This window comes from Galeopterus variegatus, unplaced genomic scaffold (assembly GCF_000696425.1).
Source record: "Galeopterus variegatus unplaced genomic scaffold, G_variegatus-3.0.2 Scaffold54, whole genome shotgun sequence".
NCBI classification, from domain to species: domain Eukaryota; kingdom Metazoa; phylum Chordata; class Mammalia; order Dermoptera; family Cynocephalidae; genus Galeopterus; species Galeopterus variegatus.
In genome coordinates, this window is record NW_007726165.1 from 358,200 (window position 1) to 384,884 (window position 26,685).

At 37.6% G+C, this 26,685-nt stretch overlaps 2 protein-coding genes across 2 annotated transcripts in view; one reads left to right on the forward strand and one right to left on the reverse strand.

Moving 5' to 3' along the window:
- The window catches only part of LOC103591546, a 43,625-nt gene extending 32,284 nt beyond the window's left edge, over positions 1-11,341 (reverse strand). Inside the window, exon 1 of the mRNA XM_008574032.1 lies at positions 10,922-11,341. Within this exon, the coding sequence (XP_008572254.1) occupies positions 10,922-11,039 (118 nt within the window). The 5' untranslated portion in view covers positions 11,040-11,341. The remainder of the gene's footprint in view (positions 1-10,921) is intronic.
- Positions 11,342-11,374: 33 nt separating this feature from the next.
- Positions 11,375-26,685, forward strand: part of SRP54 (signal recognition particle 54kDa) — a 39,299-nt gene continuing 23,988 nt past the window's right edge. The window contains exons 1-4 of the mRNA XM_008573820.1: positions 11,375-11,684; positions 22,791-22,907; positions 25,250-25,341; positions 26,352-26,436. Coding sequence (XP_008572042.1) covers positions 22,830-22,907; positions 25,250-25,341; positions 26,352-26,436 — 255 coding nt within the window. The 5' untranslated portion in view covers positions 11,375-11,684; positions 22,791-22,829. The remainder of the gene's footprint in view (positions 11,685-22,790; positions 22,908-25,249; positions 25,342-26,351; positions 26,437-26,685) is intronic.

A 26,685-nucleotide genomic window follows, 5' to 3' on the forward strand; every position in this document is an offset into this window, starting at 1 on the left:
AACCCTCCTTTTTTTTTTTTTTTTTTTTTTTTTTTTTTTTTTTTGTCTTTTTCCGTATCCGGCAACGGTTCGCAACCCTCAGTGTCGCCCCCGTACCGGACCGGGACCGGCAACGGGATCGCAACCCTCGGTGTCGCCCCCGCGCCTCGCTCAGCCAGTGAGCGGGAACCGGTCTGTATGTGGGATCCGAACCCTCAGCGGGAGCGCCTCCGCGCTTCCCAAGCGGTGCACTAGCACAGTGCGCCACCGGGCCGGCCCAACCATCCTATTTTCTATTCTCATTACTCCCTAATAACTTTTGCTCTATACAGACAAATCTTCTCAGTTGCTTTCCATGTTCCTTCCTGTTTATACTGTTCTTTTCAATTATAAGACCTTGCTTTTCTGCACTAAGGCCCTGCCCAAGTTATTTTATCCCTATGAAGGCTTACCCAAGACCTCTAGCCTTCACTGATCCAAATCCTCACCTCTAATGACTTACAATGCATACTTAAGAAGTGGGTTTAATATTACCTATTATTCATTCATATCATATGCTACCCTGAAGTCCCTATTTGGATTAAATTAAAAATTAAAAATGTATTAAGGAGACTTCTTGTCCCAGACAAGATGGCAACTTCTCTCACTTTTCCTTGCTCCTCCCCTCTAAATAGAACTAAATACCCTAGAAATAATTCCATAAGCAATCATAAAAGGACTCTGAAAGCTAGAAAAAAGAAAGAGATCTCAGGACTTGAGGAAAAACACTGTGGTGAGTTCCCTGCGTTTTATAATCTTCCATATAGCCTAGAGTGGGTACTGAAGAGGTCTGCTACCCAGAACCACCGTCAAACATAAACAGAAAAAACTAAGAAAAGCCTGCTCTCTGTGGCCAGAGACAAGGAAAGGGGAGGAACAACAGAGATCTACTGGGGAACCTCAATGCCCACTCCACACCTAGGACATGGGTGATTGATCCAACATCAACGGAGGCTGCTGTCTCCAGGCCCTCTTCCCAGTGGCATAAAGAGATCTAGGCCTATCATCTTCTCACTTTCTGCCCAGTAGCTGAGAGTAAACCAGGACTGATACTGCTTTGTCCCCTCCCCGCTCTGTGAAAGGCAGTCCAGTGACACAAGGTGATCCAGGAAAGTATCTTTCATCCATGCAGGTGACACCAGCAGGGATTGAGCAGGAGCCCCAGCAGTGTCAAAGAATGAAGCATGGATCGGCCCCTGGCTCACTTGGGAGAGTGTGGTGCTGATAACGCCAAGGCCACAGGTTCAGATCTCTATACAGGGATGGCCAGTTAGCTCACTTGGGAGAGCATGGTGCTGACAACACCAAGTCAAGGGTTAAGATCCCCTTACTGGTCATCTTTTTGAAGAAAAAAAAAAAAAAAAAGAACGAAGCAGACTTGTACAGCAATGTAAGGCACTGAAAACTAAATTTTCATTGGAGCTTCAGCCCACAAAAGTAGGCTAGAACCTACAGGTTAAACCTAAGCAGGACAACTGCCTACTAAAATAGAAAATTCGAATTGGATCAAGTCTCCTAGCATAATATCCAAAATATCCAGGATATAATAGAAAATCACTTGTCATCTTAACAGGAAAAATCAAAATCTGAATGAGAAAAGACAATCAACTGATGCTAATATACAAATGGATGAAATGTTGGATTATCAAACAAGGATTTTAAAGTAGCCATCATAAAAATGCCTCAATAAGCAATTATGAATTCTCTTGTAACAAGTTAAAAAACAGAAAGTATCAGCAAAGAAACAGAAGTTATATATATAAAAAGAATGAAATGAAAATTTTAGAACTGAGAAGTACAAAAATCAAAATAAAAAACTTGCTGAATGGCTCAACAGCAGAGTAGAGATGATAGGGAACAGAATCAGTAAACAAGAAGACAGATCAACAGAATTTACTCCATCCAGGAAAAGGAACTCTCCTACATTGTTGATGGGAATGTAAATTAGGACAGTCATCGTGGAAAACAGTATGGAGGTTCCTCAGAGAACTAAAAATAGATCTGTCCCACTACTGGGTATATAACCCAAAGGAAATGAAATCAGTATGTTGAAAAGACATCTGCACTCCCATGTTTACTGAAACACTATTCACAATAGTCGAGACGGACTTAACCTAAATGCCCATCAATGGATGAATGGATAAAAAATTGTGACATATATATGCAATGGAACATTATTCAGCTATTAAAAAAAAAGAAAAATCCTTTTCATTTGCAGCAACACGGATGGAACTGGAAACCACCATGTTAAGCGAAGTAAGCCAGGCACAGAAAGACAAATACTGCATGATTTCACTCATATGTGGAATCTTAAAAAAAAAAAAAAAAAAAAAAAAGTAGTTCTCATAGAAGTAGGGAGTAGAATAATGGTTACCAGAGGCTGGAAGGGGAGGAAAGGTGTTGGAGAGCAGAATTGATGGACTAATAGGTACAAAACTATGCTATCTACCCTAAGTGAATCATCGTGCAGTATATGACTATACTGAAACAACACACTGTACCCCACAAATATGTACAAGTAAATGTTAAAATTAAAAAAAAAAAAGAATTTACTCCATCTGAACAAAAGAGAGAAAATGGACTGAAAAGAGCCTCAGGGATCAGTAGAAGAATAAAAATAAAATTAGTATCAGACTTCCAGAAGAGGGACAGAAGGTGTGAGGCTGAAAAGTTATTTGAGGAAATATGGCTGAAAACTTCCCAAATATGGTGAAAGACATAAACCTACAGATTTAAGAAGCTGAGCAAACTTCAAGTAGGATAGACCCAGAGAAACCCATACAAGGACACATCATAATTAAACTTCTGAAAATAAAAGGCAAAGAGCAAATATTAAAAGCAACCAGAGAGAAATGACTCACTACCTACAGAGAAATACCAATTTGAAAGACAGTGGATTTTTTCATCTGAAACTATGGGGGCGAGAAGGAGGTTACAATACTTCAAATGCTGAAAAAAAAACTGTTAACTGTGAATTTTTTATTTGATGAAGTGATTCTTCAGGAGTGAAGAAGAAATAAAGATATTCTTAGATGAAGGAAAACTAAAATAATTTGTTGACAGCAGACCTACCCTTGAAGACTAGCTACAGAAAGCTCTCCAAACAGCATGGAAATAATAGAAAAAGACTTGGAATTTCAAAAATGAACAACAGAATGGGTAAAAATAGATTAAATATAATAGAGTATCTTTTTCCTCATTGGTTTCTTAAACCATATTTGATGTTGAATCAAAATTTATAAAACCATCTGACATCATGCTCAAAGAATATAGAGTAAATACATAAAACACTTATATGAAGGTACTTCAAAAGTTCATGAAAAGATTTGTATCGTCTTTCAATTCTGTTTTTCCATGAACTTTCTGAAGTACCCTAGTATTTAAAAAGTGTGTAGTGTAAAGGGACATATATGGAAGTAAGATTTCAATACTTCACTCAAGTGATAAATATCAATACCAAGATGGTGATGATAAGTTACAAATGTATATTGAAATATCCAGAACAAACACAAAGAAAATTATTCAAGGGCCGGCCCGGTGGCGCACTGCTACAGTGCGCCGCTTGGGAGTGTGGTGGCGCTCCCGCCGAGGGTTCGGATCCCACATACAGACCGGTTCCCGCTCACTGGCTGGGCGAGGTGTGGGAGCAACACCGAGGGTTGCGATCCCGTTGCCGGTCCCGGTCCGGTACGGGCGCGACACTGAGGGTTGCGATCCGTTGCCGGACACGAAAAAAGAGACAAAAAGGAAAAAAAAAAAAGAAAATTATTCAAGGAGACATACTCAGAAACAATATAAATAAGAACAGAATTCTAAAACTATTCCAGTAACCCAAAGGGAAGCAAGAGGAGATAAATAGAGATTGAGAAAAAGAAGGAACAAACAGAAAACAAACAATAAAATGACAAGCCTAACCTCTAACGTATCAGTATTTACTTTAAATGCAAATAGTCTACATACATCAATCAAAAGACAAAGATAGGCAAAGTGGATTTAAAGACACAATCCAACTATATGCTGTCAACAAGAAGTGAAAGAAAAAAAAATGTCAACTGTGAATTTTTTATCTGATGAAGTGATTCTTCAGGAATGAAAAAGAAAAAGATATTCTCAGATTCTTTAAGGAAAAGAATTCCTTAGTTCAGAACTAACAACATTGGTAGACTGAATGCAAAAGGATGGAAAAAATATATTGTCCAAACACTAATTAGAAAAACAAGAGTGGTTATATTAATATCTGACAAAGTAGATTTTAGAGCAAGGAAAATTATTCGGGATGAAGAGGGACATTACATAATGATAAAAGGATCAATCCATCAAGAAGACATAGTGATTCTAAACATGCATACAGCAACAACAGAGTTTCAAAATGCATGAAATGAAACTTTACAGAGCCGAAAGGAAAAACAGACAAATACATAATTACAACTGGAAATTTCCACACCCCACTCTCAGCAACTGACAGAATGAGCAGACATAAAATCAGCAAAGATATCGAAGAAATGAAAAATATCATCCACCAAAAAGATCTATATAGATATTTATAGGACGCTACACTAAATAACAGTAAAACACACAGTTTTTTCTAGCACCTGTAAAACATTCACCAAGATAAACCACACTATGGGTCATAAAACAAAACATCAAAACATTTTATAAAATTGAGATCATAGAGTATCTTCTCTGACCATCCTTCAGTCAAACTAGAAATCAATAACAGAAAAACAACAGGCAAATCTCCAAACTCTTATAAATTAAACAACACACTTTTAAATCATGCATGTGTCAAAAAGGAAATCTTGGGCCGGCCGGTAGCTCACCTGGGAGAGTGTGGTGCTGATAACACCAAAGTCAGGGGTTCGAATCCTGTACCAGCCAGGTGCCAAAAATACAAAACCCCCTCCCCTACCCCCACCTCCACCCCCCAAAAGAGGAAGTCTTAAAGGAAATTTAAAGAATACATAGAACTGAATGAAAACGAAAATATAACATATCAAAATCTGTGGGATTCAGCTAACTCAGTGTTGGGAGGGAAAATTATAGCACTACAGGTTTACAAGAGAAAAGAGGAAAGGTCTCAAATCAATAATCTAAGTTCCTACCGCACAAAACTAGAAAAATAAAAGGAAAATAAACCCAAATCAAGCAGAAAGATAAAAATAAGATCAGAAATCAATGATATTGAAACTAGGATTTTAGTTTTACAATTTGAGTTAATTTTTGTAAACGGTGTAGAGTACGAACTGGAGTTTTGTTTTTCTTTTTTCTTGGCATATGGATATTCAGTTGTTCCAGTACTATTTGTTGAAAGTTTATCCTTTCTTCACTGCGTCTTTGTACCTTCCTCAGAAATCTATGTGTGGGTTTATTTTTGGACTCTCTTTGCTCCATTGATCTACTTTTCTATCTTTATGCCAATACCACATTGTTTTAATTACTATAGCATTATATTAATTAATTCTTGAAATTGGGTTGGGTTAACACGGTTTATTTTCCCCCAGAAAACTTCTGGCTATTGTGGGTCCTTTGCATTTCTATCTGAACTTTAGAATCAACTTGTGAGTTTGCTGGGATTTTGACTGTGATTGCACTGAATCTATACATTAATCTGGGGGGGAAGTGAGTTTTTTTTTTTTTTAGAACTGACATCTTAATGTTGTTTCCTCTGACTCATGAACTAGGTATATCCCTCTATTTAGTTAGGTCTTTAAAAATTTTTCTCAGGCATATTTTATAATTTTCATTGTCTTTCACATTTTTTTTGTCAGATTTACCCCTAATAATGCCATTATAAATGGTGTTCTAAAAAATTTCAATTTGTGATTGTTTGTTGTGAATACATAGAAATATATTTAATTTTTGTATATTGAACTTGTATTCTGCAACTTAGTTCTAGTAGCTTTTTTGTATATTCTGTAGGATTTTCTACATAGACAATCATGGTGTCTATGAATAGACAGTTTTACTTCTCCTTTCCAATTGGGATGCTTCTCCCCACTGTTTTATTGCCATACTGTACTGGCTAGGAGCTCTATTAAGATGCTAGATAGAAGTGGGAACAGTAGACATCTTTATCTTACTTGAAAGCATTCAGTCTTTTCACTATTTTTTTTTTTCCTTTTTTGTCTTTTTTCATGTCCGGCAACGGATCGCAACCCTCAGTGTCACGCCTGTACCAGACCGGGACCGGCAACGGGATCGCAACCCTCGGTGTTGCGCCTGCACCTCGCTCAGCCAGTGAGTGGGAACCGGTCTGTATGTGGGATCCGAACCCTCGGCGGGAGCGCCACAGCACTCCCAAGCGGCGCACTGTAGCAGTGCGCCACCGGGCCAGCCCCGAGTCTTTTCACTATTAAATATGATGTTACCTAAACGTTTTTCATAGATGCCCTTTATCAGGTTCAGAATGTCCCCTTTTATTCTTAGTCTGATGAGTTTTTCTCAGGAAGAGATGCTGGATTTGTCAAATGCTTTTTCTGTGCCTCTTCAGATAATTATATATACAGGTTGAGCATTCCTAATATGAAAATCCAAAACCTGAAATGCTCTAATATCCAAAACTTGCTAAGCATGAACATGATGCTCAAAGGAAATGCTCACTGGAGCATTTTGAATTTTGGATTAGGGAAGCTCAATTGGGAAAATATCTGCAAATATTATAAAATCTGAAAAAATCCAAAGCACTTCTGGTTTAAGCATTCTGAATAAGGGATACTCAGCCTCTGTGTGTGTGTGTGTGTGTGTGTGTACATACATATATATATACACACACACATATTCATACATATATGAGGAGTACTTTAAAAAGTTCATGGAGGGCCGGCCCGGTGGCGCACTGCGCTTGTGCGCCGCTTGGGAAGCACGGCGGCGCTCCCGTCGAGGGTTCGGATCCCACATACAGACCGGTTCCCGCTCACTGGCTGAGCGAGGCGCGGGGGCAACACCGAGGGTTGCGATCCCGTTGCCGGTCCCGGTCCGGTGCGGGGGCAACACTGAGGGTTGCAAACCGTTGCCGGACACGGAAAAAGACAAAAAAATAAATAAATAAAAAAAAAATAAAAAGTTCATGGAAAGATTCACATTATTATCTTTTAATTTTATTTTTCCATGAACTTTTTGAAGTATCCACATAAATATTTTCAGTTAATATGGTGAATTACATTGATTGATTTTCTAATGTTAAACCAACAGTGCATTCCTGTAATAAACCCACTTGTTCATGGTGTATTATTCTTTTTATATATCATGGCTATTCCTAATATACAACAAATATGCTTGAGAGAAAAGTAGTTATTTTTATTCATTTGACAGAAAAATTTTGTTTAAGAGGTACCTATTTGCTTAGTAACCTTTTTAGTTTTTGGAAAAAAAATAGTTCTCACTCATAACTGGCTGCTCAGAAGGAAGGATGGAAGGATGAAAGGTAGGAGAAAAGAATGAATGAAGGAAAGAAAGAAAGACTACAACGATACGTTGAACTTTCAGGAGAGAACAAACCTAAGAATACTAGAGATGGGGGGGTGGGGAGGGAGGGTGTTTGGGAAGTGATAGGTCAGGCAAAGGGCATAAAAAAAAATCACGATTTGTAAGAATGAACATGCTAATAATAAATAAGAAAATTTAAAAATAATCTGTTTAATATTACCTCATATATTTGATAACTTTCACAAATTTGCATGGTTTCAATAAAGATCAGAAATCTTTAAGTTATATGGATACTTCCTCAATACTAATTCAACATAGTATTGGAGCAGTATGCTGTTTGACAAACTACATCTTAGATTCCTTTTTAGATTTGTGAGAATTTCAAAGAACCTCTAACAGCTCTGTAGCTGCTGCTCAGCATGTCCAATTCTGCTCAGTGAAGATGTAAAATAAAGGGTTCAAAGAAGCTTCTAGTCACCTACCATTATTTTCTTGAAGCATTTAAATATTTTCTTGATGATTTTGTTAATTTCCTTATAGCAAACCCTAATTTTCTGTCCTTTATAACTTGACTCTTAGGTTTGACTTCCTCGTTTATATTTACACATCCTGGAAAAATTTGAGAGGCTTCAGAATAGCATTTATTAATAGATTGCTGTTCCAATGTATTTTTTTATATGCCTATTGGGAACCCCACTTACAGTTCTGGCTCTCAGCTCCCTTCACTTAATGGACTGCAGTCACTTTCCCACACTTTGACATCTAGATCAAGATCCCACTTCATACACATCAGGAAATAGAAGGGAACAGATGCTCTGTCACAGGATCAGAATCAATAAGCTGAGGTACTGCTATATTTTTAACTGCTTTTAATTTATCTTGCAGGGAGAGCTTATCTCTGCCTGCTTTGCCTCTCAGACTTGGTTCATCCTTCCTACATGAGTGCTCATTGTTTCCTAGACTTTGGGCCTAAGCTGTACCAAGATAAAATGTAAGCCCCTATCTTATTTGACCTATGTCTTCAGTTTATACCAGATATTGACATGTGCTTGGCTCTGCCCTGGTCCAAGCTTCTGGTTCCACTAGCATCATCCTAAATGACCTTAAGTCTTGGTGTGATAATCCCACTATCCACTCAATGGTCAAGAATTTTACTCTTCCTTTTGTGTATTTACTGTGATTTTTTACCTATTAGCAACATTTAGATGTTTTCTAGTTGAAATAAACTCTACGAAACTCAAAACCAAAGTCATACCGTACATCTATTATTGTCTCTTGCTATTCCATTAAGTGGCATAAAAATTCAAGGAGAGTGATTATTAAAGGTCTAAGCAAATGTCATACAAGTAAGATATTACACCAGTGACTTAATGCTAGAGAGAAAAAAAAAGAATTTTTTTCCTCAAAAAAGGAAATCTAGGAAAATGAAAAATGGTTGTTTGGAAGAACTTTTTTTGTTGTTGTAGGGGCTGAACCCAGGGCCTCATGCATGCTAAGCATTTGCTCTACCACTGATCTACACAAAAAGCCAGAACTGTTTGTGCTGTATTTAGACCACTTCATAAAAGAGCACACTAAGAGTTTCAATTTGAGAAGATAAAAAAGCTCTGGAGATGGATGGTAGTGACATTTACACAACAATGTGAAAGTACTCACTGCCACTAAAATGTACACTAAAAAATGGTTAAAATGGTAAATTTTATGTTATGCATATTTTAAACAATAAAAAAGGTATAAATACACTTTTTAAGGTTTATTTAAAAAGTACACTCCTTCATTTTAAGCTAAGTGATACTTTCATTTCTTAAAATTTTCATGTTAATAAACATTTTTCAGAAACTCAAGTTGTTTTCTAAATTGTTTAACAAATTGCTTGAGCTTCCGGACTACAGGGTCTGCTAGAGAGAGGCACAGAAAATGCCCTTAAAAAAAGTAAAAATACATTCTTTAGCCTTGAGTCTTCTTGTTTACAAACTTATCATCCAAAACATGCTTTCAAGTCTTACTGATTTTGAAAAATGGAGTCTCAATTGATACCTCTAAAATTTGAAATTTAGGTTACAAAAACTCCACAAGAATGAAATCTTAAGGGCAAGGATGTTGTAGTAATTGTGCAACTGCCAGAGCCAGGCAACGAGTGGCGTTTTTGTAGGCACTAAATGCTTTTAAAATAAATGAACTTTTACTGAGGAATGTAGAAAAAACAAGTGGAAATTGGTGCTGTTTTAAAAACAACTGAGAAGGGCCAGCCCAGTGGCTCATTCGGGTCAGTGTGGTGCTGTTTGTGCCGAGGCAGCGGGTTCAGATCCTATATAGGGATGGCCGGTGCGCTCACTGGCTGAGCGTGGTGCGGACAACACCAAGCCGAGGGTTGCGATCCCCTTTCCGGTTGGAAAAAAAATTAAAACAAACAAACAAACAAACAAAAAAACTGGGAAATGATAAATAAAATAGGCAGTGTAAGACTTAAATGTAGTGATGAGACAGCATATTTTGGAAATTCCTATCATGAAATAATCTTGTATGTGTGTATAAATATGAAGCTCTATCTCTGGTTTTCTGTACTTTGAGGATACACCTCACTATCAGATGTTCAAGTTAATTTTAGTTTGGCATCTTATCTAAAAAGACTCCAAAAATGTGTTGTAATAATTATATTACCTAAACCTACTGATTGACTATAACACCAAGAAGAGAGTTTTAGAAAGAGCAATCTAAAATTGGGACTTATTAGCAAATAAGTATATTTCAAGTCATAAATCTGGATGAAAAAAACCATGGGAATCCACGTTTCGCGGTATAGAGTAATAGTTTGGTACAGTTATTAAGCAAGCAATATTTTATATTCTTGTGCTTTCACCAGGCTTCGCCTTGCCAAAATAGATCTATCTCGTTCTTCAATAACTAGATCTAATTACCATACTTCAATTATAATTTGTGTTTTATTACTATTATTAATTACGGTAACAGCTTAAAACCAATTTTTTTCCCTTTTTTTGCACCCCTCAACCCCCCAAAAACCCTTGCTATTAAATTGTCCATTTTACAATCGAGAAATAAATGCACTAGCGACTGGTGATTTTACCCACATGGTAAAAGCTTCCAGCTCTATTGCAGAAAACCTCTCTTCCCAAGAGCTTTCTCAGATAGTATCCTACCGGTCCTCACAAGTTTGTGGGAGTAACTGGGAAGAGGGTTAGGACCACCCCCTTTTTTCTTTCAGAAAAGGAGGCTCGAGTGGCTTGTCCAAAGCCTGCAGCGAATCACAAACCACCCAGAGCCAGGTCTTACTGTACATAATCCAAGTGGCACGCTGAGCGGCCCAGGGTCTGAGGTGTGCCCAGGTCAGCCTACCCCGTACGAGAGCAGAGACCAGTACAGCAACCTTGTGGAAGGCTTTTGCCCTTACCCTGCCTAAGTCCCCAAAGTCAGCGTCCAAAGCATATCCTTGCCCCAACCGCCTCCTCTGGCCGCTTACGGGTAGTTTGCATCCACTGGAGCAGTGCTGGGCGGTCTGCCGGAGCCACCGTACGGAACAGCTGCAGTATTGCTTGCCGCGCAGAGCAAAACTCCATGTCGCCACAGCAAGCACACATGAGCTGGTTCGCACCGAGCACGCGCAAGCAGAGCCGCGCCCCTACACCTAGCCACACCCTCTGCAGAACCCGCCTCCCACGGCTGCGAAAGCCCTAAGCCGCGCCCCCTTATAGAGTTCTCTCGTGCTCCCGGGAGTCCCTACCCTCAATCCCACCCCCATCTCTCAATGTTCGTTCCACTCTTAGCTGGCACTGCTCAGACACATCCTCTAGGTCCTAGAGGATCACCTGTTTTAGAACCATTAGCTTTGCTACCGCAGATATTCAGCGGCAAAAACCAAAAGCCAAAAGCTACTGGAAGCAAAGAATCGCCTACCCACACCATCGCGGGAGACGAGCTAAAAGGAACGCGATGCGTGCCCCGGAAGCGGAAGTGCATCCTCTTCATGAAAGGCTGGACCACGCCGAGTGGTGACGTTTCTTCATTGGGCGGAAGGTTCGGTGGCAGTCGTCGGTGTTCCAGCTGGTGGGAGTTGGCGTCGCGGTGCTGGGCGCTGGGACCCCAGTTCATACAGTTCGGGAAGTCGGGACTGGGGGGTCGTACCTGTCTGCTTTCCAGCTTCCCTGGATTTCTTCCTACGGCGTGGGGCCTCGAGAAGGAATCCCCGGCCCCTTAGGGCCACAGCGGTAGCGGTGCCTTTTGCGGTAAGTGTCTGCTTTTTCCCGCTCCAGGCTACGGAGGGGCAGCTACGGGCAGCCCAACTCTACTTGGGGATGACAGACTCTGGAGAGTCTGCTGTCCTGGTCACCGGCTGTCGTCACCGTGACTGAGATGTTCTGGCCCTTCTTTATTTTGTGTTCTCCGTCAGAAGTTTTATTAAAAGATGCGCTGTGACCCTTTTAAGTTGTCTTCAGATTTACCCGAGCCAAATAAGATGTGGGCAGTTGCTGGCCTGACTCTTTGTTCTGCTTTTCTGGGCAAGAATTTAGATAAGGGTATTTCCCCGAAAACCTTTTGACGTGTACTTGATTTTATTTTCCTGTGTGTTTGTAGTGCTTGCTTAATACACTGTCCTGCATGTAGCAGACAGTCATTAAATGAATGAGGAATGCCAGTGGCTTAAATTATACTGATGGCTTTCCTCATACCATTTGATACTATTGACCATTCATTTCTTGAAACTCTTTCCCTATTGGCTTTCTTGATGCTATCCTCACCTGGTTCTTTCATATGCTTAATTGAACGAAATATTTACACGTTTTCAGCTATAGGGATGTGGAAACGAATGACACAAACCCTGCATTGAGAAGCTAACAGTACAGCGAAAGAAAGGCACATAAGTACACATTATATGAAGATGAGTAATGAAAAACACTAGTTAGGTAAAAAGAGCTGTAGAGAGCTATGGGGACACAGATGAGAATTAATGTGCTCCTTAGGAGATGTGTGACCCTGAGCAAGTTGCTATTCCAGTCTAGCCTCGGTTTCCTCATCTACCTAATAGGTGTATTACGAGGATGAAGGAGATTAGGTAGCATGTTTGTTACAGTGCCAGAACATAGCAATGGTGGTGCCAAAGGGGAGGGAAATATTTCTCTCAAGCTCCTTTTCCTCAATTTGTTGATAGAGTCAATTAGTATTTTTAACTTAATATAGAGTACGATGCAAACCTTCTCTTCACACAGATTGCTCCTCTAACTCCATCTATCTGAAAATGCTTTAAAAATTTTTTTTATTTTATTTTCTAAGTTAACTCTCTCCTTTTAGTTGGCCCATGGTCATTGCTATAACCCAAACGGTCTTTCTTCCATAGGCTCTCCTTGAGAGCTCTCATCTACATCTATGGCTTCCATAGCATCATCCTTATATCCCAGCCATTTCCAAACGTTTTCCTTTAGCTTCGATCTTATGAGTGATAGTTCCATATTTGCTGCAAACTCAGTGGGTCCAAACCAAATGCGCTGTCTCCATCTTCTCTCAACTAGATTTTTGGAGTATGGCTGGTGTGTGTAGTCTCCTGGCCCTTGAGTTTTTCTATCTCTGATGTATTTGCTACATTGTCTCTAAGGATATTTTTAAAGTATAGAACAGATTTTTCATTCCCTTGTTTCTTTTGGGAAGTACTGCTTAATGCAGTAATTATTAACCTTGGCTGCACATCAGTATAGCCAGTGAAGTTTTTCAAAATGTAAATTCCTTGCTTTCCTGTCCTCATTAAGAATTTAGATGACGCTGCTTCCCCAAAAACCTTTAGTACATTACCAGGAGATTCTGATTGAGCATTTTATTTTTAGCTGATAGGAATTATCTAAATGTCATTGAAGTAACCCATCAATTGAGCATATCCCTCTCATCGCTCCTCTTCCATTTTTTCAGTCCATGCTGTTTTCAACGTTAGAGCTATTTCCAAGGAATTCTTTAGATTTTTGTTTTAAATTTCCTTTTGGTAACATTTTATGTAGGCTGGCCAGTTAGCTCAGTTGGTTAGAGTGGTGCTAATAGCACCAAGGTCCAGAGATTGATCCCTGTACTGGAAGCCGCCAAAAAAAACCCCAAAAAACAAAACCAACATTTTACGTATCTTTTTTATGATTGACCTGGCAGTCAAAAAGTGTCTTAAAGAGATGATTCCCAGCGTTTTTTGAGTTAATACTCCTTGTTGCTGATTGAATTTTTGGTATACCTTTCCTACTTCTAAACTATGAAGTGTTATTTTTAATATTAAAATGAGTTTTAAACTTTAAAAAACAATTATTTTAATTAAGAGAGAATTACTTCTTAACATAATTGAATATAACGTTTGGTGCAAAATTAAGGTAGAGGAGTCAGTGGTGGTATGATGCATAATTTATCTTCTGAAGTTAACAAGAGAGTCTTGTTAAACTGATGTAACTTACTGATTTTGAGTTAGGACTTTTCTCATGCTGGGACAATTCCTGGAGCACATAGTAGGTGTTTAATGAATGAATAAATGAATACAGGTGGCAACTCCATCTCAACCTTTAGTCTTATTGATTAATAGCATTCTAATTTTCACAAGGAGCACTTTGGAAAATAATTTTCCCCTTGATTAAAAAATAATAGTCTAGGGTTGGCCAGTTAGCTCAGTTGGTTAGAGCACACAGTGTTATAACACCACGGACAATGGTTTGGATCCCCACATCAGCCAGCCACCAAAAAATAAATAGATAAAATAAAAAAACTCTTAGTCATTACTGGAAATTTGGAAATTACAAAAAGGTATAAATAAAAAAAAATTACTAGTTATTCACCATCCAGAGATGACAACTGTCATTATTTTCTAACAGTTTTATTAAAATATTCTTATGCCATAGAATTTGCCTAAAATGTATATCGTAAAAGGTTTTGGTGTATTTCCAGAGTTGTGCAACCATCACCATAATCAATTGTAGAACATTTTCATCACCTCATGAAGAAACCCCATACCTGTTAGCAGTCACTCCCCATTTTACTCCAGCTCCTGAGCCCTAAGCCTCTATTAATCCACTTTCTTTCTCTAGGGATTTGCCTATTCTAAATGTCATTGAAATAACGCATGGATTGAGCATATCCCTCTCATCCCTACTATTCTGGGCATTTTTATAAATAGAAATATATGTGGTCTTCTGAGACTGGCTTCTTTCACTTAGCATGTTTTCAAGATTCATCCTTGTTGTAGCATGTATTCAGTACATTTCTTTTTATTGCCTACTGTTATCCCATTGTATGGATATACCGCATTTTATTTATCCATTCATCAGTTGAGGTTTATGAGGGTACTTCAGAAAGTTTGTGGGAAAATGGAATTAAAAGATAATGCGAATCTTTCCATGAACTTTTTGATGACCCCTTGTATTTGGGTTGTTTCTACTTTTGGGCTATTATGATAGTGTTGCTATGACCATTTATGTGCAAGTTTTTGTTTGGGTGTGTGTCTTTCTTTCTCTTGGATAAGTACCTAGGAGTAGAATTGCTAGGTCATGTAGTAACTCTGTTTAACATTTTGAGGAATTGGCAAACTGTTTTTTGAAGGGCTGTGTCATTTTACATTCCCACCAGCAGTGTATGAGGGTTCTGATTTCCCCACATCCTCACCAACACTTGGTATTGTCTTTTTGATCATAACTGTCCTAGTAGATACAAAGTGATAGCTCATTATGGTTTTGCATTACAATTCTCTGATGGCTAATGTTATCTTTTTTGGTATTTGTTTTTAGACTGTGTTTAATAAAATATGGATTATACAATATATACAGTTTTGTAGTCTGCTTTTGCATTTATGCATATTTTTAGCATTAGCAAGCCTTGTGTTACAGAAGAATTTCCTGCATTTCTGCTGCCCTCTCCATTCCTCCCCAAGCCATAGTTCTTGTGAAAACTTGTCTAAATTATGCCTAGAAAATAAAATCTATAGTAATATATGTCAAATTATTATTGGTTGTACCAGGAGATGGGAGCAGGTAGGATTAGAAGAATTATATTTTCTACCTTAAATATTCCTATAGTGTTTGAAATATTACAATGAACATATACCATCTTATAATTACAAAACATAAAGGTGAATTATTACCTTGGGGGATTAAGTAAATACAGCATGAAAAACAATTCCTAAGTTTGAAAGTCAGAATGTTAGTAATTCACATATAATAATTTTTTTTTCCTTTTTGTCTTTTTTCATGACCGGTAACGGGATCGCAACCCTCGGTGTCGCGCCCGCACTGCGCTCAACCAGTGAGCAGACCGGTCTCTATATGGGATCCGAACCCTCGGCGGGAGCGCCGCCGCACTCCCAAGCGCCGCACTCTACCCAGTGCGCCACTGGGCCGGCCCAAAATATAATAATTTTATTAAATAAAGTACCTATAAGCCATTTTGTTAACTAAATTTACTTTTCTGTGGTCCTATACTGAATACATATGTAGAATTTTTTTAAATATGTATTTAGTATTATAGTCAGGAAAGCAAATTTGGATATGAACTTTTGACTAGTTTTTAGAAAAGCATACTATGTGGATTAGTCCATTTTTGTTGCTTATAACAAAATACACGGAACTGGGTAATTATAAAGAAAATGAAATTTATTGCTTACAGTTTCTGAGGCTGGGAGGTCCAAAGTCCACCTGGTGGTGGCAACAGTGACCCAGGGGTCTCACATCGCAAGATGGTGAAGCAGAGAGAAAAAGAGACAGACTCTCCTTTTAAAGCCCTCAGAACCATGCCCCTGACCACCATTTTTAATTCTTTCACTACTGCATGGTCCTCCAATCCAATTACCTCTTCAAGGCTCCACCATTCAATTACCATAATAGAGTTTCCCACCCTCTTAACAGTCACAGAAAACTTGGGGACACAATTCAAGCTTCAGGGAGATTTGGGGGTACATAATTCAATCCACTATAGTTGTAAAAATGATTTTTTTCCTAAAGATATTTACTAAAAATAATATATTTGTATATCTTGTTCTTGAGTTTAATATTTAAAAAGCTAGTCATTTATACGGGCTTAGATGAGCTTTTTTATAGGAATTTCATTGTATTAGCATTTAAAATATCTGATCATTAGAGTCTATTTATATAATTTCCGATAAAGCAAGGTTCTGGCAGGAATATTTATAATTGTTTATGTAGAGAAATATGGCTCTTCAGACAATGCAGCTTCTGTTGAATAATAACTAGGTACTTGTATTGGCACTACATGTTAAAGATTCCAGGGGTGGTTCCCAGACAATGGGATAGACACTTTAGTAGGGTTGTTCAGAAAATTTCCAGCATACTCACACTCCAGGTAATATAGGAAGAGCTAGCTGATATCATTCAAGAAAGAAAGGAAGTTAATAGTCAATATTCTAGGCACTTGCAGACAGTTTTATGTATGATGTCTCATTTAATCCTCACAATAGCCCCTCAGGATAACTACCTGGATAATGGTATTATCTCCATTTTGCAGGTGAGGAAAGTGAGGCTCAGATTAAATAACTTGCCCAAGTAATACAGCCAGTATGTAACAGGGCCGGGATTTGAATCCAGGTCTGTCAGACTCCAAAGCCCATGCTCTTTCCAGTACTACAGGTTGCGGCAGGTAAGTATGATACTTGGCCCTGTGCTTGCCTTACTTAGAGCACACCAAACTTGAGCCTGTTTCCATCACTAACTATCCAGCTCCTACTCAGACTACTATTAGAAGAACCTGTGACCTGGGCCAAGATCAGTCCTTGTACATACTCATTGCAGTGGCCCTTATCAGTTCTTGCTGGACGTTGCAATATCTCTTCTACAAAGAGGAATTTACATCTTTGTTTTCAAGATATAATTTCCTCTATTATAGTATAGTAGCAAAATTTTTCCCTGGAGTTTGCCAGCAGGGGTATTCAACCCTATTATTTAAAGCCTCATTCATACTGTAGGACTTAAGGCTGTGTAGAGAAGGGACTGTGGAATGTCATTTTGCTTTTTTGGTAGGGAATGGCTGTTCAATTCCCTAAACTGCTTATGTCATAAAATTGTTGTGAGGGTGGAATGAGATAATAGTTGTTAAAGTATAGAAAGTACTGTGTAGTAATCCCTTACCTTTCTAAAAGCCCCATGTAAGTAGAGATTCTTTTGTGAAATGCTAGCACATACAGATTTATTTCTATAAACATTTTAGTTAGCCAAGAGAATTTTGAGTGAGTGTACTTGAATTGTAAATTTCTCCAATTTGAGACTTAGAGTTTGCTGTCAAAATAAAAAAGGTGTTCTGTATTTTAGTGTGCATATTAGAACAAGGTGAGGTAAATTTTTAAGTATCTTGTTGGAAATTCATGATAGGGAAATTTTGAAAAGTTACAGTAAGTAATGGCAAATTAATATTAAATGTGCGATATCAATTACCTAGGTCATTGATTTTTCTTTTGATTTGTCATACTGTCTTCATTGGTTTATTTTAATGGCCTTTAGGAGGTATTTGTAATGCCCCTTATAACTTTGGTTCCCTAGTGTATTAGCCTGTTTCTGTTGCTTATAACAAAATGCTCGTTACTGGGTAATTTGTAAGAAAATGAAATTTATTGCTTGCAGTTTCAGAGGCTGGGAAGTCAGAGTCCAGGGACCACATCTGGCGAGGTGACTCTACAATAATACAGGGTGTCACATGGCAAGAATGGTGGAGCAGAGAGAGAGAGAGAGACTAACCTCCTCAGGAGTTCTCCTATTAAAGCCCTCAGAGCCACACCCATGACCATCATTATTCCATCAATTTATTAATCCACTTACTGTTGCATGATCCTCACAATCTAAGCACCTCTTCCAGGCCCCACCTTTCAATTACCATAATAGGATTTCCCACCCTCTTAACACTGTCACATTGGGGCCAAGTTTCTAATACCTGGAACATTGGGGGACACAATTTCAGCTTCAGTGAGTTTGGGGGGATATTCACTTCACAGCACTTAGCATTGCATTTTCCATAAGGTCTTAAATACATCATTTCATTTATTCATGAAGTTCATTTTTATTAAGGGCTTACTATATAAGACTGAGAATAGGTAAAGTAGTTAGCTCACTGGAGAGAGCAAAATAGGCAAAAAATCCCTGCCCTCATGCAACTTAGATTTCAGTAAGGGGATTATAGACCACACATAATATAAGTAAATCATATATCAAGTTGATAACAGAACAATGGGGAAAAATAAAATAAAGGTAAGAGGCAGGGTTGGAGGGCTGGTTGCAGTTTCAAATACGGGATTAGGGAAGACCTCATTGAGAAATGGCATCTGGACAGTGATCTGAAGGAGATGAGGAATGGAGCTATGTTGTCTGCCAGGGAAAGAGCATGACAGCTAGCACTAAGGCCCTGAGGTGGAAATGTGCAGCAACAGCAGCAGCAGCAGCAGCAGCAGCAAGGAGATCAGTATGATTAAAACAGAGAGAGAGAGAGAGAGAGAGAGAGAGAGAGAGAGAGAGAGAGAGAGAGAGTGTGTGTGTGTGTGTGTGTGTGTGTGTGTGTGTGTTTGGGGGTGCCTTACAGTCCATTCTGAGGACTTTTCCTCTGCATGCAATGGGAAGTCATTGAGATTTTAAGCAGAACACTAATGCTAGAGTTTTCAGAAACACATCTTTGTAAATTGCAGAGGAAAATACTATAAGTAGAAGATATCATTGAATGTTCTTACTCCTCCTCTACTGAAGTGCAGATTTTTATAAGGCAAAAATATCTAAAAATATGCTGCTAATAAGTACTTACATGAGGAAAAGTGTGTTGGAAAACTTCACAGAAATTTTTTTAATTTAAAAGAGCCATTTAACATGGGAAGTTAGATCTATTTTTAAGAATTACCTAGTATAGCTTTTTATAATGAAGGATGACCTGTTTATGACATGATCTCTAAAAAAGTTAGTTGTGGTGTCATAAATAGGATTATATTACCCTTGGTAACACAGTGGGAAAGGAGGTGAACTGAAACATCTGAATCTTTTTTCTTATGTGAAGAAATTTACCTAAAGATTAATAATTATTGAGTATAATGGGTATGGGATAAGAAATAAAAAGTCCTGCATCTTGTCCATGAAGTAGTTGCTCTTTCAGGTAACCATGTAATTTTACAAAACGGTAAGCAAATATTTTTCAGTTTTATCAAGTGTTGGTAGTAACTTTAAGTTTTAAATGACAAATTTAACTTGAGTGTGAGAGTAAGTGTAGTGTTTAATTTATAGCTCAGCCTGGTATCTCTCTTTGCCAGTGATAGGTGCTAGAGTGCATTTTTCCTTCCTGCCTCTTTCTACTCCCCTCACCTCTCTACTCTCCCTATGGGGAATAAGTCAGATATTTTGTCTTCCTGTTTCTCTTGTTTTTAAATTTCCTTTGGCCGGCCCGGTGGCGCACTGCTACAGTGCGCTGCTTGGGAGCGCGGCGGTGCTCCCGCCGAGGGTTCGGATCCCACATACAGACCGGTTCCCGCTCACTGGCTGAGCGAGGTGTGGGCGCAGCACCGAGGGTTGCGATCCCGTTGCCGGTCCCGGTCCGGTACGGGCGCGACACTGAGGGTTGCAATCCGTTGCCGGACACGAAAAAAGACAAAAAGAAAAAAAAAAATTTCCTTTGTACTCTGTAGATGGAATCTAATCTAGATAATCTTAGTTGACTAAATTAGTCTAGATTAGCTTGGAAGGGTTACCAAAACAATTGTTTTGAACAATTAACTTTTCTGCCGATATTGTTTATATTGAACAATTGATATTTCTTAAACTTGGTTTTCAGAGCCCGTTATAACCTGTATTATTTCTAACTATATAGCCTCTGTCTCAACCAGAATATTTTGTTCACCGTTCCCTTGCCTGAGTGTTTTGTGCTGCTATAACAGAATACTTGAGACTGGGTAATTTATAAAGAACCCCGGCTGGCTGGTTAACTCACTTGGTTAGCGAGAGCATGGTGCTGATACACCAAGGTCACAGGTTTGGATCTCCTTACTGGTCAGCCACCCCCCAAAAAAGAAAAAATTAAAAAGAACAGAGATTTATTTCTTATAGTTCTGGAGGCTGGGAAGTCCAAGATCAAGGGACCTGCATCTGGTGAGGGCCTTCTTGCTATGTCACTCCATGGCAGAAAATGAAAGGGCAAGAGAGCATATGGGGAGAAAGAGAGAAAAGGGGGCTGACTCATCCTTTTATCAGGAACCCCCTCCCATGATAATGGCATTAGTCCATTCATGAGGGCAGAGCCACTTAAAGATCCCACCTCTTCACACTGTTGTATTGGGTGTTAATTTTCCAACACATGAACTTGGTGGATACATTCAAACCATAGCACCCCCAAATAATGCCCAGTAATTGTATTAGATAGTTTTCTGTTGCTTAGAATACCTGGAACTAGATAATTTATAAAGAAATGAAATTTGTTTCTTACAATTTTGGCGGCCAGGAAGTACATGGTCCAGGGCACAGATTTGGTGAGTGCCTTCTCGGAGATGCTACGGAGTCCCATAACAATGCAAGGTATCACATGAGGGCTGGGTGAGAGCGCTCGATTTTTTTTTTTTTTTTTGCGGCTGGCTGGTACGGGGATCTGAACCCATGACCTTGGTGTTGTAAGGCTTCACTCTAGCCAACTGAGCGAACCAGTCAGCTGAGAGTACTTGTTAATATGCTCACTTGCTTTCCTTGTAAAGCCACCAGTTCACACCCGTGATAACCCATTAATCCATTAACCCATTACTCCACGAATGGATTAATCCATTCATGAGAGTACAGTCCTCATGATCCGTTAACCTATTAAAGGCTCCACCTTTCAACACTACTACATTGGGAATCAATCTACCATGTGAGCTTTGGAGGAGACAAACATTCAACCTAAGTCAGTAATCTGTAAGTGTAATGCTTATGTAAGGCATAAGCATTTCCTGTGCTTTACCATGTCTCCATTTCTGGTTGTTCCATTTCATCTTCCTCAAATTCTCTTTCATCCTCTTCTCCACTTATCCAAATTCTACACATATTTCAGGACCATATTTATATTCAGCCTTTCCAATAAAGCCTATTTTATCTAGCTTAGCCTAAAATGTTTTTTCTTCCTTTGGATTTTTACAGAAATAATCACTGACTGTTAATCGTAAACTTTTATTGCTAGTATTGAACTATTAGTTCACTAGTATTAGTTAGTGTTCTCCAGAGAAACAGAACCAATAGGGTGTGTGTGTGTGTATGTATGTGTGTAGATAGAGAAAGAGAGAGAGAAAAATAGATATTTATTATAAGGAATTGGCTCAGGCAATTATGGAGGCTGACAAATCCCAATATTTGCAGAATAAGTTGGCAAGCTGGAGACCCAGGAGAGTCAATGGTGTAATAGCAGTTTGAATCCCAAAGCCCTTGGGCCAGTGGTATAGTTCTAGTATGAAGGCCAGCAAGCTTGCAACCAAAGAAGAACCAGTGTTTCAGTTTGAAGGCAGGAAAAAGTCTATGGCCCAGTTCGTAGGCAGTCAGGCAGGAAGAATTCTCTCTTACTATTTACTTTATTTTGCTGTTGATTTTTGTGCCTTGTCTTACCAGCTAGTAGATAAGCATATTGAGGGCTGGGACTACAAATCATACTTGCTTTTTTTTTTTTTTTTTTTTTACATGTAGTAGGTACATCTATATGCTTTATAAAACCATCACATTTTAGAGCTGGAAAGGGTTTTTGAGGTTATCTTATTTTAGGGTTGGAGAATCTTAAAATAAGAAGAGTGATAATATACCTCTTTCCTGGGTGCTTAGAAGAATAAAATGAAATAAATTATGTGAAATCACTTAGCACAGTGCCTGTCATATAGTCAGTGGCTCAATAGTTGCTTTTCTTTGTGCTAGAAAAGTTAAGTGATTTATTAATTAAAACATTTTTTTTTGGCTTAGCAAGAATCAAAATAGTTTGCAAAGTCCTTTAATGTGGGGAATTAGGCAATATTCCTAAAGATTTTACCTTTTTTTCCTCTTTGTTTTTTATTTAAAAATGCACATGATACATCGTTCGGTTATTCACATTCCACAAGTATTGTGCCAAAAAGAGAACATATTTAATTTGAGATTGTGCCATTATTTCCTCAGATTATTCAACATGTTAAATTTGCTGATTCGTGTATAAAATTTTAATTAGGTATTCAAACATAAGGCATCGTAACCAAGTGGCAGTTTTATCTTTTGGACATGACTGTATTGAAGCTTCAGGTTAAGGCTATACAAGCTGAAATTACAGTATCTAAACACTACTTTAATTTAAATTTAAATACTGTACTTTAGAAGTCTTCAATCATGGGAAATGAAATTGATGGTTTTCAATTATTTCTTTTTCCTTTTTAGAGTTTCTTCTTTCTTTAAGCATATCTTAAAGCATTCAAGATGGTTCTAGCAGACCTTGGAAGAAAAATAACATCAGCATTACGCTCATTGAGCAATGCCACCATTATCAATGAAGAGGTATGTAAACTGTCATGTGAAATATATATGATTGTATGTCACCACTAGCATTGAGGAGGTGAATTATTAGGAATCTCTATGTTTATATTTATTTTGATGTAGGCTTAATACCAGTATATAAAAATCTAAAACCAGATATAGTATAGTAAGTGTTTTTTATGGAGAAATCAACAACCTTACTATTATTTCAACTTTCTATAAAGAATTTCCAAAAAACCCCAAAACCAAAAATGACCTTAACTTACATGTAAAAATTCCATACATTTTATCTTTTGAAAATGACTTAAATCTGGAAATGTACTTTGCTTTCTCTCCTGACATAGACCTAAAATTTCATTATCCTGCTGCTTCTTGGCTGAACATGTACTTATCTGACTTTTTTTTTCTCTTTGACTTTTTTTTTTTTTTTTCCTTTTTGTCTTTTTTCGTGACCGGCAACGGGATCGCAACCCTCGGTGTCACGCCCGCACCGCGCTCAACCAGTGAGCGGACCGGTCTCAATATGGGATCCGAACCCTCGGCAGGAGTGCCGCCGCGCTCCCAAGCGCCTCACTCTACCAAGTGCGCCACCGGGCCGGCCCCTCTCTTTGACTTTTATTTAGCATTCTTCTTATCAAAGGCTGGCCTTTTCATCTTGGCTGCTTTGATTCATTTTCTCTGAAATCCTTATTCAGTTTTTTTGGAGATTTTGTAAGTTGACTTCTTATATCATATCTGAAATACTCTTCTTTCCAGCTTTATTATTTTAAGTTTAAGATATTTCTTTCTCTCATTTTTTCCCCACAGATTGTACCTCAGTGCCTTGTTAATTGAAAAAAGATGATTATATCCACAAGTACACTTTATATTTTATAGTAATGATGGAAAAATTGCTGAATTAGTTGTTAGAAGACCTTGGTTAGAGTTTTATTTTAGCCATTTAGTAGCTGTGCAATATAAATTTGGGCATGTCAACCTCAGATTTCTCAATGTAAGAAATGGGAAAATGGCATTTGCCTTACAAAATGGTTTTAAGGATCAAATGAGCTAATAGAGTAAAAGGACTTGTAAGTTGGAGATTTGAAAAAAAATTCTAATATTGAATTTAATAGCAACACTTTAATAAGTTAGTAGAATTAAATAATTTTGAGGCCATCTTAGAGATCACCTAGTCCAGCCTCTCATTTAACAGAAACAGAAAGTCAGGTTCACATGTTTGTTCATTGGAAGAATAAGAATTAGAATTTTTTTTTCCTGATACCTCATCCAGAACTTTTTCCATTAATTCTTATTAAATAATAAATCATAATTTAAACCATTGTTTATTCTTGTAATTCAAAATAGATAAAACAGCAGCTTTCCAAACAGTTTCCCCTGTTGTACAGCCCTTATGCTCTTTGTGTTTATGGTAGAGAAAAAGGAAACCAGGGTAGAAGTGCTTGATGGGAAGTAGAATAACAGCTGTTGCTTGAATCAGCAACTGCTCTCTTCTTGGTACAGTGCTGCTAGCACATTAACAAGGAGAAATCCTTCTTACTGAAAGATCAGTTCCAGTTTTATCAGACCCTCTTTAATGAGGGATAGAGAAATCTGATAAACCTCTGTAGAGTGTATGAAGTGAGTTGAAGGAAAGAATTCATTCAAGAAGTATTTGAGGGCCTACATTTTTGCTGGCATCAGGGATATAGCAGTGAACAAAATAGACTAAAATTCCTTCCCTTGTGGAGCTTACATTCTAGTGTGTAAGCACTTATGTACATGAGCAGCTAAAACCCAATCTTTTCTTAAGACTTTCTTACAGTTTATGGCCTTTTAACCACAGTGTCTTGCAACTCAACAAACACGTGATGATAGTGAGTTATTAGTGGGGGATAGTTTCCTTTCCAACTTTATTCCTCTGCTCTGAGTGGAAATGGTAAGACTGGGTAATATTCTTCTGTCACATTTTTCTCCTTGGTAGCCCAGTTAAGAAAAAAAAATATTTTGAATATATACCACTATGTATCAGCAATGCGAGCTTGTCAGTGACGTAGAAAAAACATCAGTGGCAACATCTATTTGCGTAGTAACTTTCTTTGGCTTGGATATTGTTTTTATTACTATTATGTTCATATAGGAATTAAATTGTGGTAATTAATATTTGGTTATATAAAACTAAATGGGATATCTTATTTGACAAAATTTAGCATCAATAAGCTTATGTCTCCAAAAGATAACTGAAAAACTTTTTTTCCCTATAGAGTGATATTGTTTTATCTTTATTAAGCTATGGTAATATATGATAACTGATCAATCATTGTTTTAATGTAAATGAAATATAATACACTGGGTGCTTTAAATTTTTGTTATTTATTTATTTTCAGGTATTAAATGCTATGCTAAAAGAAGTATGTACAGCATTATTGGAAGCAGATGTTAATATTAAACTAGTGAAGCAACTAAGAGAAAATGTTAAGTAAGTTAAATTAATCAGGTCAAAAAGCAGTCAAAACTAAGTTTAGTTTACTGGGATCTGGAGCTAACTAGAAAAGTTTGCTATATCAAGAAATATTTCTGCTGTTCAGTACTGGAAAGTGTAGAACTCATATGTTGGAAGACTGCATGAATAGTATGTTTCCATAATGATGGTTCAAAATAACAGCTGTTGCTTGAATTAGCTCTCATTTAATTATGGATTTTTTTCTATTTTACTACTCTTTTATTTGGATGGATTCAATTATGTACTGTGTAGTATTTTTAATAGAAAAATCTTTTAACAATTTAGATTCTTCATAGAAAAGTAGTGCCATTTTATCCTCTTCAGGCCTAAGATGACATTAATCAGCCTCCCGCATTATTGGAGAATTGTATTCTCTTTTGTTCCCCTTTTGGTTTCTTTGTCCATATTTGAATGAAGGAGTAACGTGTGTGGTCTTAGTTATTATGTTCATTGGGAGAGGCAATGACTGGACAGGACACACAGGGCAACACAGTCACTTTAATTAACTGCTCGAATCCCAGCCCTAATCATGCTTAAGACATCTCTCCTTTTTATATTGTTAGACTGGGAATAAATGTAGAACTTCTAGCATTTAAGCATTTACAATTAGAGAAAGTAGTTTTGTTTTCTGTTACTTGTAAAGATGTGTAAAATATATAAGCTGTAACAAAACAAATAATATTAGTACTTTGCAGTGATATGAAGACAAATCAATATTTATGCTTTTAAGTAAAAGCCTTGAAAAACTAATCAAAGTCTTATGTCTAATATTTCATGGTAAAATTCTTCATGGAATAGACTTATGAATCTGTAGTAATTATATGCACATTAATTATATTATATATAATATACTTTTATTAATTATATATATTATACATCATATATCTGTGTTAATACGGATTATTGAATATTCTGGGGAAGAAGCTTTGTTTTTTAGAGTGTCTTAACAGACTCTTCTCTTTCCTACCCTGTACACCATCATGAAGGTCTGCTATTGATCTTGAAGAGATGGCATCTGGTCTTAACAAAAGAAAAATGATTCAGCATGCTGTATTTAAAGAACTTGTGAAGGTAAAGTATATCAAGATTGTGCTGTGATTCTACTTTCAGTGGATTGAAATACCCTAGCACCTCAAACAAATACTACTTAAGAATCCTTCTTAATATGTTTTTATGGAACATTCATCTGTTTAAAAATATTAATTGAAGGATTATTAACTTTTCCAAAATGGTCTGTTTATTGTATTTCTTTACTGAGTACAGAATTCTGAGTACAAAAAAAAAAAAAAAAAAAAATTCTGAGTACAAAAAAAAAAAAAA